Source organism: Saccostrea echinata, unplaced genomic scaffold (genome assembly GCF_033153115.1).
Source record: "Saccostrea echinata isolate AGI-Se365-2 ecotype Australia unplaced genomic scaffold, CSIRO_AGI_Sech_v1 ptg000033l, whole genome shotgun sequence".
Taxonomy (NCBI): domain Eukaryota; kingdom Metazoa; phylum Mollusca; class Bivalvia; order Ostreida; family Ostreidae; genus Saccostrea; species Saccostrea echinata.
Genome location: NW_026889782.1, coordinates 15496718 through 15513545, shown reverse-complemented (window position 1 = coordinate 15513545; position 16828 = coordinate 15496718). Strand labels below are relative to the sequence as shown.

The following is a 16828-nucleotide window of genomic DNA, read 5'->3' as shown; positions in this document are numbered from 1 at the left end:
GCAAATACATGTATGACAATTAAAGCTTAACTTGGATTTTACGAGGCTAAACAATATGTTTGCTTCCTGTAACAGTAAACCTGGATCAACTTAAGCAATTTGCAATTTTTACACAGTACTATAATGTAAATTAAACCCACTCTGTACATAGAGGTTGCATCAGCAAGCAAACACTGTTAATGTGGGTGGCATGTGACCTGTGTCGCAGTGTGTGCACAATGAATTAAACCTTTTTAAAAATATACATGTCAAATAAGTCACAACCATTTACATTTTATAAAATTCAATTATCATTGATCATTGTTGATTTCTATAGTATCATCATTTAGCATGTCTTCATTGACTTGGAGATTGTTTGTGAAATGTGCCGTAAGATTGCCATATACATGATATACATGTATAGGGCATGTGCTCCATGTCTGAAATCCTCCATAAGAAAAAAAAAAAATCAGGAAAGAAATTTGAGTGCCAAAATATTGGTATTATTAATATATAGAAAATAGCATATTGAATGCTTAGTTAGGGTATATTATTTTGACTATTTCCTGCACTGTTACTGTCAATTTATCAAATTTATGCATAAATACAACTATATTATACATCTTTACATGTAGTGTTAAACTGTTAAAAGCGAAAGTAGACATTCTGCATAATCAACAGAATAAAGAAAATTTAAGAAATTAATTTCCAACATAAAAAGAAAGTCAGCATTGTGTTTTTAATTTTATCTTTTTTTCCTGAGTAGCTCTATACGGTCATATCAGTTCATTAAACAATGTTAACCTGTTAACATATTAAAACTGGACGAATACATGTTGTCTATAGTAGGTCACGGGTATTTTGTCATCTACAGGGACGTGCGTGTACCATGCGTTTTGGCATATTTATCATAAAACTTGAAACACTTCTTCATTGAACATTTGTACTGCAGTAAACAACAAAAAAAAAAAAAACAACATTTAAAAAAACTTACCTTTCTGAACAAGGGATGATGTGATTTGCATCTACCTCCGGCCTAATGTGAATGATGAGTGAGTGCGTCCATAAGCTGTACTGTACTATATTCGGACTATTGACTCATTTTTCACGATAAAACTCGCTAAAATATTTTTGAATATTATGTGTTTCTAATATTTTTACTAAAAACACGTTGAACTAATTTCTTTCATTTTAAATACATTTTTTTCATTTTTCATTTGGAAAGAACAACTACTCCCTTGATAAACTGGTTCTCCGCCCCGTAATCTAGACGATAATGGACGAGTTTACCATGTTAAATCCCCGTAGACTTTGAATTTGCCGCCGTGTGTATACACTGGTTGACCTCGATGGTTCGTATAAAAGCAGAAAGTTTGGAAAAAAATCAATCTACCGATCGGACCTAGGTTGAAGGCCAAGGTATTTATTTATTTTGAGATATCTTGCAAAAAGTGGTGACGTTCCGGTTGTGGGACAGACTATAATAAATGATGCAACAAAAAAATCATACATCATGGTTTAGGTACAAGAAATCTCAAGACAGAAGAAAATCATACATGATAATTTTGATAGAAGCTTCCTTGCTTAATATAACCATGATCATAGTTTGCATGCTAAATGTCTAATTTCCCAATTTATCTTCCCCTCCTGCTATAGATGCAACACTATATATCGTCATGATACTCCAAGTAGTTTCAGAGTTCAAATGTTACTGCATGACGGACAAAAACAGATAGCAGTAGGTCACTTGAGTGGTTATCTTATACCAGGTAAATCTAAACAATAACAATACCTTTCCGCGAACTTAAATAACATGCTGGGTGTCCAACATTTGTTTTTCTAAATCCGTCAATTCCAGGCTTAAAGATTTGTCCACAGCAGACATTTCTTTTGATCTGTTTTCGTAGCATTTCAAACTGTAGTGAAACAATTTTTTTTAATAGATTCGCTGAACTCGGGTCTCCTAAAATCTATATCTCAGAAAACATTTAGAGAAGGAAGCAAAATCCGAATTTTTGTCTATTAAGTCTTAAAAGTGACAAAGCTTCACTCTTACTTTTTTTGTATCAAATTAAAGTTAAAACTGTAACCATAAAAATTCATGTAAGTATGCTATAGGGCCACTTTCAGATGTAGTGTAAAAATAATGTCCGCCACAAAACGGTGGCTGCTAAAAAGTATTAAACAAGTTATGAAGAAACTGATACACATTAAATTGTTTGTTTTTCATTTATACAGTAAAACTTATCTAATCCGGCTTGGGTTGGTTCTGAAAAGTTTCGCTGAATTAGACAACATCCGGTTTGGAGCACATTGCAGAAATTTAATTCAATATTGACTAACATATATTTTTTTGATGTATTTGATACATATAATTTTTTTCAGCCTGAAAGCGGAAACAAACCTATTTTTTTTAGGCCTAAGTAGAATCGTGGGTCTCAGAACGACAGATAATCGATCGTCGGCGACAATCGTTTCATCACTATAAATAATATGAAATACGTTCTTAACAAAAAGAGAAAAAATAACCGACTTCCCTATGTTGATTGTCTATAATATGGACGTCACATAAGTGATTTTTTTAAATCCAATTCAACTATTTATTACAGAGTTTTTAATTGATTTGTTAGAAAATAAAGGATTAACAAATATTTATGGACAATAACTGTCATTTAATATTTTGTATTAATAAAGAAAACAATTGTTCAAAATGAGCGTCATTTTGTAAGTGCTTCATTAAAATTTTGTTGTCATGTCATACTTTTGTTAAACTATATCTGAAACAAGCCATATAGGCAAAATTGTTATTACCTTTAAGCCTCAAGTTCCCCAGGTCTTCGACGGTTGTACAATAGAAGTCGACTTTCGGAGAGTATAACTCCTTTTCTATAATTATCTGGAGTCATATTTTCCACATCAAAATTGGCAAGTTCATTTGTGATGTGCTTTGCTAATTTTGCAATGTCTTCGGGATCTGGTAGACTCTTTTGAGCATTAAAATGACGCTCATTCAGGGTTGATTTTGCAATTTTTGTTACTTTAACAGTCCATTCTAACTTCATCAGGTTTAGAAAGTTTGAAGCATCTAAACGCCCTTGTTCATCTCCAGATTTTATACTGTTTCCAAGTTTCACAGACGCTAAACGACAAAGGTCAAACCCAATTTTTAAAGCCGTGCTTGGGTGGTCCAAGTCAAATTCATCAGATTCCTCCTTGTCAACACCATCACAAGCCTTAAGTGCACAAGACACAAAAACATCAAAATATTTTGGAACCAGAAAATCCGACATACTAAGAGATAGGTTTGTTGTTTCTCGAACAAGGAGGAGTCCAGCAAGTCGCATGTGGTAACTCGCATAATGTTTTCGTTTTCTTTTATTATCTATGTTTTTACTGAGCCATATATCTCCAAGCATCAGAATAATGTGGTCCTCCAAAACACAGTCTGTAATGCTGTCTCTTCTCATCGCTGGAAGAACTTCTTTTTGAAGTATTTTTGAACTTTCTGGAATGATTTTTCCTGCCATAACTTTAGCCTGAATGATAACAGACCCTTTGCTCTGGAAATCTGATCCTGTCTTAAACGCTGGACAAGAGGTCCGATGATTTGCAACTGATTTCTCAAGCTGAATCCATTCAAAACATTCCGGGCAAGGCCCATATTGTTTCAGACTGAATTTATTCTGGGTTCTTCTTGAAAGTAGTATTTCGCCCTCACCTTTTTGAAGAACAGACATATTGTGGATATTGTCTCCCTTATTGCGAATCAGCGTAACTTTTCTATTGATTTCCTTCATAAGGTCAGTTTTCTCTTCTGTGTTGCAGAACTCTTTTTTCTGTTTCATGGTTTTAATTTCTTGTACCTCTTTTTTGTTGCCATGTTTGTTCTCAATGTGAGTTTGGATGTTTGAATAAAGGTCATGACAAAACATACATGAATGAACAAGGTCGTATGTTCTTCCGGTTTTTGATCTTTCATTATTTCCTTTTTGGAACTTTTTGAAAAAAATGTTCGGATACTCTATGTCGAAGTCACATTCTTCACATGACAAAGTTTTTTTTCTTTTTTGAGGAGAATTCACATTTTCAATACTCTTTAGAATTTGATGACTGCCCTTTTTAGAAACACTTTTGTCAACATCTGGAAGGTTTTCATCGTTTTCACTTTCACTTGATGCGTTATCAGAATCGCTTTTACTCGATGAGTTATCAGGATCACTATCTGAATCAATCCAAGATTCATCAGAATCATCCATATCAGACTCTGACTCTCCATCATTAAACTCTACGTCTGACTGATGAGGGTGGTCACCTAAGAAGAAGATATCAACAGAGTCATCTTCATCAGATATCAATTTCAAACAACTATTGCCCTAGTTAGCATAGTCAGATATCTCACCTGCATGTGCATCTCCAAGGTAAGACTCAATCACTGCATCAACAGAACCCAATCCTTCATCTGACTCTCCATCATTAAACTCTACATCTGACTGATGAGATTGGTCACCTACAGAAAAGATATAAACAGAGTCATCTTCATCAGATATCAATTTCAAACAACTATTGTCCTAGTTAACATAGTCAGAATTCTCACCTGCATGTGCATCTTCAAGAAGAGACTCAATCACTGCATCAACAGAACTGGATCCTTTATCTGACTCTCCATCATTAAACTCTACGTCTGACTGATGAGGGTGGTCACCTACAGAAGAAGATATAAACAGAGTCATCTTCATCAGATATCAATTTCCAACAACTATTGCTCCAGTTAGCATAGTCAGATATCTCACCTGCATGTGCATCTCCAAGGTAAGACTCAATCACTGCATCAACAGAACCCAATCCTTCATCTGACTCTCCATCATTAAACTCTACATCTGACTGATGAGATTGGTCACCTACAGAAGAAGATATAAACAGAGTCATCTTCATCAGATATCAATTTCCAACAACTATCGTCCTAATTAACATAGTCAGATATCTCACCTGCATGTGCATCTTCATGGAGAGACTCAATCACCTCATCAACAGAACCCAATCCTTTATCTGACTCTCCATCATTAAACTCTACATCTGACTGATGAGGGTGGTCACCTACAGAAGAAAATATAAACCGAGTCATCTTCATCAGATATCAATTTCAAACAACTATTGCTCCAGTTAACATAGTCAGATATCTCACCTGCAAGTGCATCTTCAAGGACAGACTCAATCACTGCATCAACAGAACCCAATCCTTCATCTGACTCTCCATCATTAAACTCTACATCTGACTGATGAGATTGGTCACCTACAGAAGAAGATATAAACAGAGTCATCTTCATCAGATATCAATTTCAAACAACTACTGTCCTAGTTAACATAGTCAGAATTCTCACCTGCATGTGCATCTTCAAGAAGAGACTCAATCACTGCATCAACAGAACCCAATCCTTTATCTGACTCTCCATCATTAAACTCTACGTCTGACTGATGAGGGTGGTCACCTACAGAAGAAGATATAAACAGAGTCATCTTCATCAGATATCAATTTCCAACAACTATTGCCCCAGTTAGCATAGTCAGATATCTCACCTGCATGTGCATCTTCAAGAAGAGACTCAATCACTGCATCAACAGAACTGGATCCTTTATCTGACTCTCCACCATTCAACTCTACATCTGACTGAAGAGGTTGGTCGCCTACAGAAGAAGATATAAACAGTCATCTTCATCAGATATCAATTTCCAACAACTATTGCTCCAGTTAGCATAGTCAGATATCTCACTTGCATGTGCACCTTCATGGAGAGACTCAATCACTGCATCAACAGAACCCAATCCTTTATCTGACTCTCCATAATTAAACTCTACATCTGACTGATGAGGGTGGTCACCTACAGAAGAAAATATAAACCGAGTCATCTTCATCAGATATCAATTTCAAACAACTATTGCCCTAGTTGGCATAGTCAGAATTCTCACCTGCATGTGCATCTTCAAGGACAGACTCAATCACTGCATCAACAGAACTGGATCCTTTATCTGCCTCTCCACTATTAAACTCTATATCTGACTGATGAGGGTGGTCACCTACAGAAGAAGATATAAACAGAGTCATCTTCATCAGATATCAATTTCCAACAACTATTGCCATAGTTAGCATAGTCAGATATCTCACCTGCATGTGCATCTTCAAGGACGGACTCAATCACTACATCAACAGAACCCGATCCTTTATCTGACTCTCCACCATTCAACTCTACATCTGACTGATGAGGGTGGTCACCTACAGAAGAAGATATAAACAGAGTCATCTTCATCAGATATCAATTTCTATCAACTATTGCACTAGTTAGCATAGTCAGAATTCTCACCTGCATGTGATCCTTTATCTGACTCTTCATTTTGTGCATCTTCAAGAAGAGACTCAATCACTGCATCAACAGAACTGGATCCTTTATCTGACTCTCCGCCATTTAACTCTACATCTGACTGATGAGGGTGGTCACCTACAGAAGAAGATATAAACAGAGTCATCTTCATCAGATATCAATTTCAAACAACTATTGCTCCAGTTAACATAGTCAGATATCTCACCTGCAAGTGCATCTTCAAGGACAGACTCAATCACTGCATCAACAGAACCAGATCCTTTATCTGACTCTCCACCATTAAAGTCTATATCTGACTGATGAGGGTGATCACCTACAGAAGAAGATATAAACAGAGTCATCTTCATCAGATATCAATTTCAAACAACTATTGTCCTAGTTAACATAGTCAGAATTCTCACCTGCATGTGCATCTTCAAGAAGAGACTCAATCACTGCATCAACAGAACCCAATCCTTCATCTGACTCTCCATCATTAAACTCTATATCTGACTGATGAGATTGGTCACCTACAGAAGAAAATATAAACCGAGTCATCTTCATCAGATATCAATTTCCGACAAGTATCGCCCTAGTTAGCATAGTCAGAATTCTCACCTGGTTGTGCTTCTATAGATTCCAAGGCCCACTTGACGTCTTTTTGAAATGCTTGCAATGTTGCTTTTTTTTTCCCTCAAAATATCTGAAATTGAAATTTTAATTGAATCCTTTCATACATGTGGTAAGCATTTTGAAGAAGATTCATCTGAAAAGTTTTGGAGAGTTCATTCCTTAAATAGCCAATAATTTGAAGCTCAATATCCATTTTTTTTTCAGATTAATAGCATTAATAGAGGTCAACATCCTACTTAACATGGAAAACAAAAGCTTCTTTTTTCAGTCCATATTTTTTCTAATTTCCCAGCTTTTTTAAAAACGTTTACTACCAGAGAATACTTTAACATAAATTTCAACCCTGTCCCAAGGATGCTTTGTGCCAAGTTTATTTGAAACTGGCTCTGTGGTTCTGAAGAAGATAGTGCAAAGTAAAAGTGTATGACGATTGTAATGCAAATGATGACAACATACAGCAGACTAATTTTAATCAAAAAAGCTTAGTTGAGCTTTAAGATCATGACATGCAAGTTAAAATGTTAAATGATTAGTACCAACACATCCAAAATATCATATGAAATCAACAAAAGAATGATGAACAATCACCTGAGTATAATACAGTCCTTTCAAATTAAATAAAAAGGAATTTGTGTAGTCTGAAATCACTTGCATATCCTAGCTCAGCTTTTTATTTTCATACAATTGTCAAAGCAATGAATTAACTTTCTTATTGTGTTTTTAATGCAAAACTAAATGTCTTTGCTTCATAAACACAATATAAATCTGCCATGAAGTAGGGATGACAATCCATTACAAAATTGCTAATTGGTTAACTGCATCCCATTTTGATTGTTATCATGAAAGGTTTGCGATAAAAAACAATTTTTTTTATTGAGACATAATAATAATTGTCTGAATTTGCCTTTTGAAAATTTGAACCGATAGATTAGCTAAAATTTTTCAATGATATTGATTTACACTAGGGTCATCAGCTTTCCTGCCAAATCTGGATCAGAGTCTAAAACATTAAAGAATGGATCAGATGCAAATTTGATAGAAATATTACATGTTTCTTTACTGTAGTAATTTGTTTTTTTAATTATTATTATTATTTTGTATTTTAACATTTACAACTAGTACTACTCGAGGAATATGATAAAATTGGCATAAAGGTACGATGACCTGCAATTTGTAAACCTAATTTTACAAAAAAATGTCTTTATGATAAATAATTTACTAATTACTTAAATTACTTAAGTCCAAGTGTGCCCTGTCCTACTTTTATACCTCTCAGTTTTAAAAAAAATTTGGTATAAGCATCAATGCATATCAAAGCTGTTTACTAAATATGGTTTCATCGATATTTAGCGAGCACCAATTATTGTGGATTTCATTGTTGAACAGACCCATGAAAAGAAATGTGCAATGAATTAAGCAATTAGCTATCAATCGTTTTACGTATCTTTGAAACTGTGTATTTTACAAAATCCAGGAAAATTGATGCTGCAACAAAAATTGATGAACCACAGTAGTTTGTCTGCTAAAAATCAGCAAGAAGCCAATACAAATTAAAAACCTGCACTACTTTCAAAACCTGCATTCAATCAAAAGTTTTTACATAAAATTTTGGTGCCTATGGATCATAAATTTAAGGAATAAAGTTTTCTATAAGTATTGTCAAAAGATGTAACACATCAATATCATGACTATGATAATATTTGCTTTGTAGATTATAAGAAGCAGCTTACACAAATGAATTTTTAAGCTATATAATATGATTGATGCACGACATGAACTTATAAAGATAGCAATAGGTCAGTCTCAGATGACCAAATTGAAAAAAAAAAAAAAAAAAAACAAATAACAATTTCAATTCATTTTAAACGTTTGTTTAACTCATTACATTCTCCTTTTGCTTTCCATATCTCCATGTTTTCGAGAAACATTTCTACCTGTCTGGTCTTGTATCTAAGAAATTTTACAAAAAAGAAACTAGCTCAATTTTACAAAACTACCTTAACGATCTCCGATCCTCAGCCATGTTCGATAACTCTAAATTATCCATTTTTTTTTAATTCGTACCATAAATCTGTCTTTTATATAGAAAAATTTAATTAGTCTTCTAGTGTTAGTATTACAATCAGTCATTCAACGAAATGTTTGGCTTAGTGGATCAATGGAGATCTACTAAATATAGGTAAAGGGGTTCGAGCCACCGATGTACTTGTACAACCTTTTTTCCTCCTCAAATTGTATATTTATTTCATTATATCCATCATGGGCAAATTTGCAATAACTTTGTAAAATGCATGGATACCACCTAAAAATTTGTTTTTTATTTCATTTATAAAGTTTGAAGGATAAATAACATTTTTAAGATGAAAAACATATACTTTGAGGCTGAGGATTGGAGAACCTTAAAAGGAGGCTGAAATATTGTCTTGTTATAAAAAAAATTCAAAAATGTTATTTAGTTATTTAATGCAAATCCTTATTTGAATATATATAATGCTTTATCATTCTGACACTTGTTTACACCAACTATGATTTAAGAAAGATGAACAATATTTATAAATTCTTTTACAATAAAAACATTATATAAATTAACTTACATTACAGTATCTGCCTTACAATACACATGATATTCTTCATGATCATCTGAAATATCCACATTTTCTATTTTTACGGGCCAGAGGTAGGAAGTTGACGGCAGTTTTGCCCAAACAAAATCACCAGTACTACATGTTTTGATTAACTTCTTTTTTTTTTTTTGCAGTTGCAGTACATGTATCTCCTAATGCTGGTTTCCTTTTCCTCCTTCCCATTGCAACCTATAAAACCAAAAGCATAGTATTTTATTTTCAAGCAAAACAATGAAACAACCAATCTATGTGTTTAACTTGGGTAAAATGTACTAACTACTTCTCTTGATCTCCTCTCTCTGATTTATCCTAATAAATTGCCTAATTATATTTTTTAAATTTTTATTTGAATTTTTAATGAGAAGGATTTTTTCACATTCTATTTTAATTAAACAAATATTCAACATGTAAAATTTTTAATGACTCATACATACCGGTTACAGTTGCAGTTTTAGTGACAATATTTAAAGCAAACCACAGATGGAAATTAATTTTCAATGCAAAAAAAAATGTATGTCTACTGCATTAGTCTTTTATTCCAAGAATAAAAAATTCTGTTCCATTTTCTGACAGTTCTCAAAATCATTGCACCGATCACCACAATGAAAATCATCACCAACAATATCATACTCAATAATGCAACCTCAGACCAAAGAAAATTTTTTATGTCCTCCATCTTTGGCAACATGCTCTCAATGAGTAATGAATAATTCTTTTCAATACATTACTAGTAAGAAATATTGTGCAGCTTATTCAAACATGTTTAGGATTAAGATTTAATAGCAGTCCGTTTATTTATGTGGCAGGGACAACTTAGAGCAAAATTCAAGGGGTACTTCAATTCTCCCTCACAGAAAAATGGGAATTTAACTGAAATTACTTAGATTCAATCATGTAATTTTTAAAAAGAGAAATTCCACGTTATATAATATATTCAACACAATTACAAAATTCTGAGTTACCAACCTCACTATAATTTATAAACAGTTGGTTCACAGTATGTTGAGATATTGCATCACCTGCATTTATAACCTCATATGGTTAATGAAACTCATTTAAATGACATGATTGACAATCTTATGAGGTTTTACATACCTTAAGTTCTTTTTGGCCAGATGGAGAAATACACCAGAGCAATTATGATGAATATCAGATCAATTACAAAAGAAACTCCCAAAATTAAATGTACACCAAACTGACTAAATTTTGAATTGCTACTGAAAAAAAACCCAAGAACTCTTAATGCTAAGCTTAAAACAACATACAATCCTATAACAAAAACTTCTCGTCTCTCCATCATAAAATTTTAGTCTCTAACAAAATGGCTACCCCTTTCCTTTCAGTCATGGGTTACCAAATATCACTTTATACACGGACATTGTTCCATTAAAAGAATGAACAAACAATTTACTGTCTTCTAATCTTAAAGCTGATCAATGCTTCATGACATATATACGCTAAACTTGTAACACAATAAGTAAATCTATAATAATACATAAAAATATATAATTGTTTATTATTTTATTTAATATAACTTACCTTCATAATAATTATTAAAGCTTTAAGAATTTTTCTACTGCAAAACCAGAAAGGACACAAAATGCTCTACATGCATGAAATTCTGGGAGACAAAAAAATGTTAAACAGCAAAAACCATTGAGGAAGATCTCTAGAACACCAATATCAAAATCTGAGCAAAATGAGCAAGCCTGGGCATAATCATATGCAGAATAAAAAAGAATAAATCCAACAGGAGTTTCTCCATCCATTTTTGCCATGTGTAACTTAACACTTCCTGTTGACCCCACAATCAATGGACTTTACACATCATCTGTGCAATATTTTATCCATTTTAATCCATTTCATTTTAAATGTAAATTATAACTTGCAAATGTATAGGCTTTAAAATTTACTTCATTACACACGCATCTGTAAACGACTGGGTCCATGTGTCTTTTTATACCATTTTTTTGTCTACAAAGTATGATATGAAATAATTTTCTATACAAAAGAAAACTATCAATGTATTCATAATTCTACATTTTGTTGAATAATTGTGTCTGTTGCTGTTCATGTGTTATGGGCTTTTAGTGTCTATTGTTTGTGAGTTCTGAATGGGACACTACCATGAAAAGCAACAATAACGAACAATTGAACTCGTAGTCCAAAATGAAAATTACAAATCAGGAGCAGAGCAAACACGGACCTCTAAAAAAAATTAGAGGTAGGATCAGGTGCCATGGAGGAGTAAGCATCCTCTGCTGACCGGTCACACCTGCCGTGTGCTCTTTGTCATCATGATCGGTAAAATGAAAAGTCAAATCGGTAAATAAATAATGACCTAGCAATATGTATGAAAAACATCAGTCAGCATTTAATTTAGTGGAATATTGTATTTGCTGACAAGGTCTTTGTATTGACAATAGAACTTAATTACGAAATGATGACTTCAATCGCGACTGTTGATAATCTTGTTTCATCAACTTGATTGACAGTATATTGCCTCGTTTTAGAAATTGTTCACGAGTTATGTGCTTTTAATGTCTACCTATGATGAGTTGTGAACATTTAATAAAAATTTAGACACTTTTAAAGAGACATTACAGCTAATTTTCCTAATCTTGGTTATTTCTTTTTTTTTTAAACGCAGTTTGACTAAAGAATAGAAGTTATGCATGTGCTTAAAGTTTGAACTTTTTTACTGCAATAATAAGCTCACAATTGCGTGTTGAATATTTTTCGGAATTTAAAATTTATATCATACCGACACAAACTTTGAAATTTTATTTACATCACTTGATTTTTAATGACAGCAGTCGTTAACATGGTCAATGGAATTTGAGCTGTATGAATTGGCCAAGTTTATAGAAATAAACAGGTAGTGAGAATATTGATGCACAGAGGATCTTGCACACAGTAACTGTTAAGAACTTCCTACTTGGTACGACTTGGAACGTCGTGTTAAATGAGGCACCTGACGAAGAAGGAAAATGAATATACTCGGCAGATCTAGGTGTTTAAAAGATAATCTTAATAAAATAATATATTGATGACCCTTGTAAATTTAACATTGTTCTCTTTTATATAGGTAAAAAACGCACTTGTATTTTGTCTATATCTCTTTTGATCCCTTTGCGTAGCTAAATCTGTCAAAATTCATGGTCTTGTCATACTCTCTGAACATGCTAAAAGCCATGTCAAAATGTTTACAATCTATATGCATGCGCTGATGATCAAAAGGCTGGATTAGCAATATTTATTGTATGGACCGTCAAAAACTATTAATTTTTGCGATGAATTGATACTTTTTAGATTTCACAAAGCGTAATTTTTGCAAAGTTCATACTTTTAACATTGCAGCAAAATTCATTTAAGTTGTGGGAAAATGTTCATTTCATGGTTTTTGCGCAAAATGGGCTGTAGTGTCCCTTCTTTTTGTTAAATGATTGTGTCTGTGAGTTGTGTGCTTTTGTTGTCTATTGATTATGAGTTGTGAACAAGACAATTTTAAATTGAATTCTTCATTTTAATAAATGATCATGTCCGTGAGTTATGTGCTTTTATTGTCTACTGATTATGAGTTGTAAACAAGACACTTTTAAATTGAATTCTTCATGGGTTATGTGCTTTTACTGTCTATTAATTACGAGCTGCCAACAGGACATTTTAATATTGTATGGTACATTTGCTATATAATTGTGTTCATGAATTATGGGCTTTTAGTGTCTAACGTTAATGAGTTTTAAATAAGATGCTTTTCAATTTGTTTAAAAAACTATGTCTATGAGTTATGTGCTTTTAATGTCTATTGATTATGAGTTGTGAACAAGACACTTTTAAATTGCAGTCTTCATTTTGATAAATGATTGTCTGCATGAGTTGTGTGCTTTTATTTTCTATAGACTATCAATTACTTTTAAATTGCATTCTTCACTTTGTTAAATAATTGTGTCCATGAGTTATGTGGTCTAATGATTATGAGTTGTGAGTAAGAAACTTTTCAATTTGATAAATGATCATGTCTGTGAGTTATGGGCTTTTAATGTCTTGATTATGAGTTGTGAACGAGACACTTTTAAATTGCATTCTTCACTTTCTTAAATAACTGTGTCCGTGAGTTGTGTGCTTTTAATGTCTATCGATTATGAGTTGTGAACAAGACACTTTTAAATTGTATTCTTCATTTTGATAAATGATCATGTCTGTGATTTACGTGCTTTTATTTATAAATTGCGATTTGCCAATAGGACATTTTAATATTGTATGGTACATTTTGCTAAATAATTGTGTTCATGAATTATGGGCTTTTAGTGTCTAACGTTAACAAGTTTTAAATAAGACGCTTTTCAATTTGTTTAAAAAACTATGTCGAGTTATGTGCTTTTAATGTCTATTGATTATGAGTTGGGAACAAGACACTTTTAAATTGCATTCTTCACTTTGTTAAAAAATTGTGTCCATGAGTTATGTGGTCTAATGATTATGAGTTGTGAGCAAGAAACTTTTCAGTTGTATTCTTCACTTTGATAAATGATTGTGTCCATGAGTTATGGGCTTTTAATGTCAATCGATTATGAGTTGTGAACGAGACACATTTAAATTGCATTCTTCACTTTCTTAAATAACTGTGTCCGTGAGTTGTGTGCTTTTGATGTCTATCAATTATGAGTTGTGAACAAGACACTTTTAAATTGTATTCTTCATTTTGATAAATGATCATGTCCGTGAGTTAGGTCCTTTTATTGTCTATTGATTATGAGTTGTGAACAAGACACTTTAAAATTGTATTCTTCATTTTGATAAATGATCTTGTCCGTGAGTTGTGTGATTTTTTTGTCTATCAATTACAAGTTGCCAATAGGACATTTAAATATTGTATGGTACATTTGCTATATAATTGTGTTCATGAATTATGGGCTTTTAGTGTGTATAGTTAATGAGTTTTGAATAAGACGCTTTTAAAATTGTATTTTTTCAATTTGTTTAAAAAATATGTCTAGGAGTTATGTGCTTATAATTTCTACCTATTATGAGTTGTGAATAAGGCACTTCTAAATTTAGATAACCTTCGTCGAGGTGAGCTTCGTAATCTTTGATTACATTTGTTTTAGGTGATGTTGAATTTTCAATATGAAGTTTAGATGAAATCTAAACAGAAATTAATGTATTAAGGTCAGACGATACGTTCCTCAAATATCTGTTTTGTATATTTTTGTAGTGTACCGTCGAAATATGGCTGAAATATTGCCGACTCGGCGTTAAACCCTAATTAATCAATCAATCTTTGTAATGTATGAAAAATATTCAAAAGTTTAATTACCTTCTGATTTCTAAACTAGTTTCTAAACGTCTTTGAGAAATCCAAACACTAAAAAAATTCGATATTGGTAAATTACATTTTTCCCCAAAGGGATTATATAAGAAAAGCTACGATCTGGTATCTTGCACAAATGCCTGGTAAGGTACCTCAATTTTTTGTGAGTTAACGTGTTAACGTAGCAATACTTCAATGACAAAATCTTGGAGAAAATATATTATTGAGGAACGTATCGTCTGTCCTTAAGCGTATTTTAGTGCTTGTGGCTCCTCCATCTTTAACTTGATTGAGGGTATTTTTAGTGCCTCGGACTAAGATAATTGGGTGTTTAAACCAATGAAAGGTACTTGCTTAGTCATCTTTAATAGTTTAAAGTATATGTACCTGTCCATTTTTAGCTCGCCTCAACGAAGTAGGGGGAGCTTATATAGTACCGTTGGCGTCCCAGGTTAAAAGTTTTTGGAGCAGTTTTCAAGTACTTCTATGCCCTATATTGATCAGAGATGCATGGAGGATGCTTCTAGTGTGTTTCATTGTACCAGTCAAGGTTTTAGATGCTGCAATTTCAGCTAAAGAATGACCAGGATAATGTTTTTGGAGCAGGTCTCATTTTCCAAGTAACTTTAAGTCTTATGTTGACCAAACCTGCATGGATGATACATCTAAGGATGCACACTACTGGACTTGCTTCGGATGCTGGATCTGACCTACATTCTCGGGTGAGTGACCACGTTAAAGTTTTTGGAGTAGATCTCACTTCCAAGTAACTATAAGGCCTATCCGAATCAAACGTGCATGGATGATGCATCAAGGGACGAACACTCTCAAACTTGCTTCAGATGCTGGATTTGACTTACATTTTCTGGATGAGTGACTAGTTTAAGTTTTAAGATAAGTCCATTCCCAAGTAACTGCAAGCCCTATCAGACCAAAATTGCATAAATGTTGCATCTAGGGATGCACACTACTAGATTATTAGTTTAGTGTGGGACTTTGCCTTACTTAAAGACAACATTCGTTGAGGTGAGCTCTGTTATCTCTGATTAACCTATGTTTAACTTTCAGAAGTATTTTATTTCCTGTGACTAAGGGACTTTGGAGCTTTGGGAGTCCAAATAATGGGAGCTAGGACCCTGTCCATCATTTACTTGATTAAAGAGTAATTTTTTTTTATATCTGGCTTATGAGTTTCATGTCTCAAACAATAAGAGGTAATTGCTTGTCCATCTTTAACTTGATAATGGTGCACTGGCGGATTTAAGGGGGCGTGGGGGGCGCACGCCCCCCCCCCCCTAAAATTTTCAAAGTATGATATGACTAATATCAATAATGCCATACTTTGGTATATAACAAACCAATACCGCTATTTTTGTGCCTGGTTTTACTCTTAAAATACACGAAAACCCAGGAGCTTCCGGGGGCTTCGCCCCCTGGGCCCCCTCTATTCAAAGTATGATATGACTAGTATTAATAATTCCAAATTTTGGTTCATATAAACTAACCAATACCCCTATTATTGTGCCTGGTTTTACTCTTAAAATACACGAAAACCCAGGAGCTTCCGGGGGCTTCGCCCCCTGGGCCCCCACCAGGGCTTCGCCTTGGACCCACTGGGGGCCTTAAGGCGCCCCCCCAGACCCCCTGCCTGAACGAAGTTATTCACGCCCCCCCCCCTAATCACAAATCCTGTATCCGCCCATGTGGTGGTATTAAGGACCCTCTCTACAGTAAATAAAAATGTTTTTTGGACATTGAGAAAATTATATTGTATAAAGGTGTAAATATTGAGCTTATTTATATCATTTTCAATATAGGGTGCTTGGCTTTTACCCCCAGGAAAAATATTCAAAGTTAACTAAGTTTTGATGAACAGAAATCACTGTTGTTTACCTAAGTGGGGAAAATACATGCAGATGGAGTGT

The 16828-nt window shown here is 33.5% G+C and overlaps 1 protein-coding gene across 1 annotated transcript; it reads right to left on the bottom strand.

Moving 5' to 3' along the window:
• Positions 1 to 1771: 1771 nt before the first annotated feature.
• LOC133199000 (uncharacterized) lies at positions 1772 to 6712 on the bottom strand. The gene is made up of 12 exons (XM_061334899.1): positions 6559 to 6712; positions 5944 to 6470; positions 5748 to 5855; positions 5554 to 5661; positions 5358 to 5465; positions 5162 to 5269; positions 4966 to 5073; positions 4770 to 4877; positions 4574 to 4681; positions 4379 to 4486; positions 2791 to 4291; positions 1772 to 1895 (listed from the first exon to the last, which is right to left on the bottom strand). The coding sequence occupies exons 2-11, from the start codon at positions 6083 to 6085 to the stop codon at positions 2793 to 2795; spliced, it is 2505 nt and encodes an 834-aa protein (XP_061190883.1). The 5' UTR covers positions 6086 to 6470; positions 6559 to 6712; the 3' UTR covers positions 1772 to 1895; positions 2791 to 2792.
• Between the last annotated feature and the right edge of the window lie 10116 nt (positions 6713 to 16828).

Bases quoted from the DNA above. Each gene is read 5' to 3' on its own strand.
- LOC133199000 (XM_061334899.1), bottom strand. From the start codon at position 6,085: ATGAAGATGACTCTGTTTATATCTTCTTCTGTAGGTGACCACCCTCAT. The intron at 5,662-5,747 runs GTGAGATATCTG...CTTCTTCTGTAG, and splicing joins CCATGAAGGTGCACATGCAA to GCGACCAACCTCTTCAGTCA. The intron at 4,682-4,769 runs GTGAGATATCTG...CTTCTTCTGTAG, and splicing joins CCTTGGAGATGCACATGCAG to GTGACCACCCTCATCAGTCA.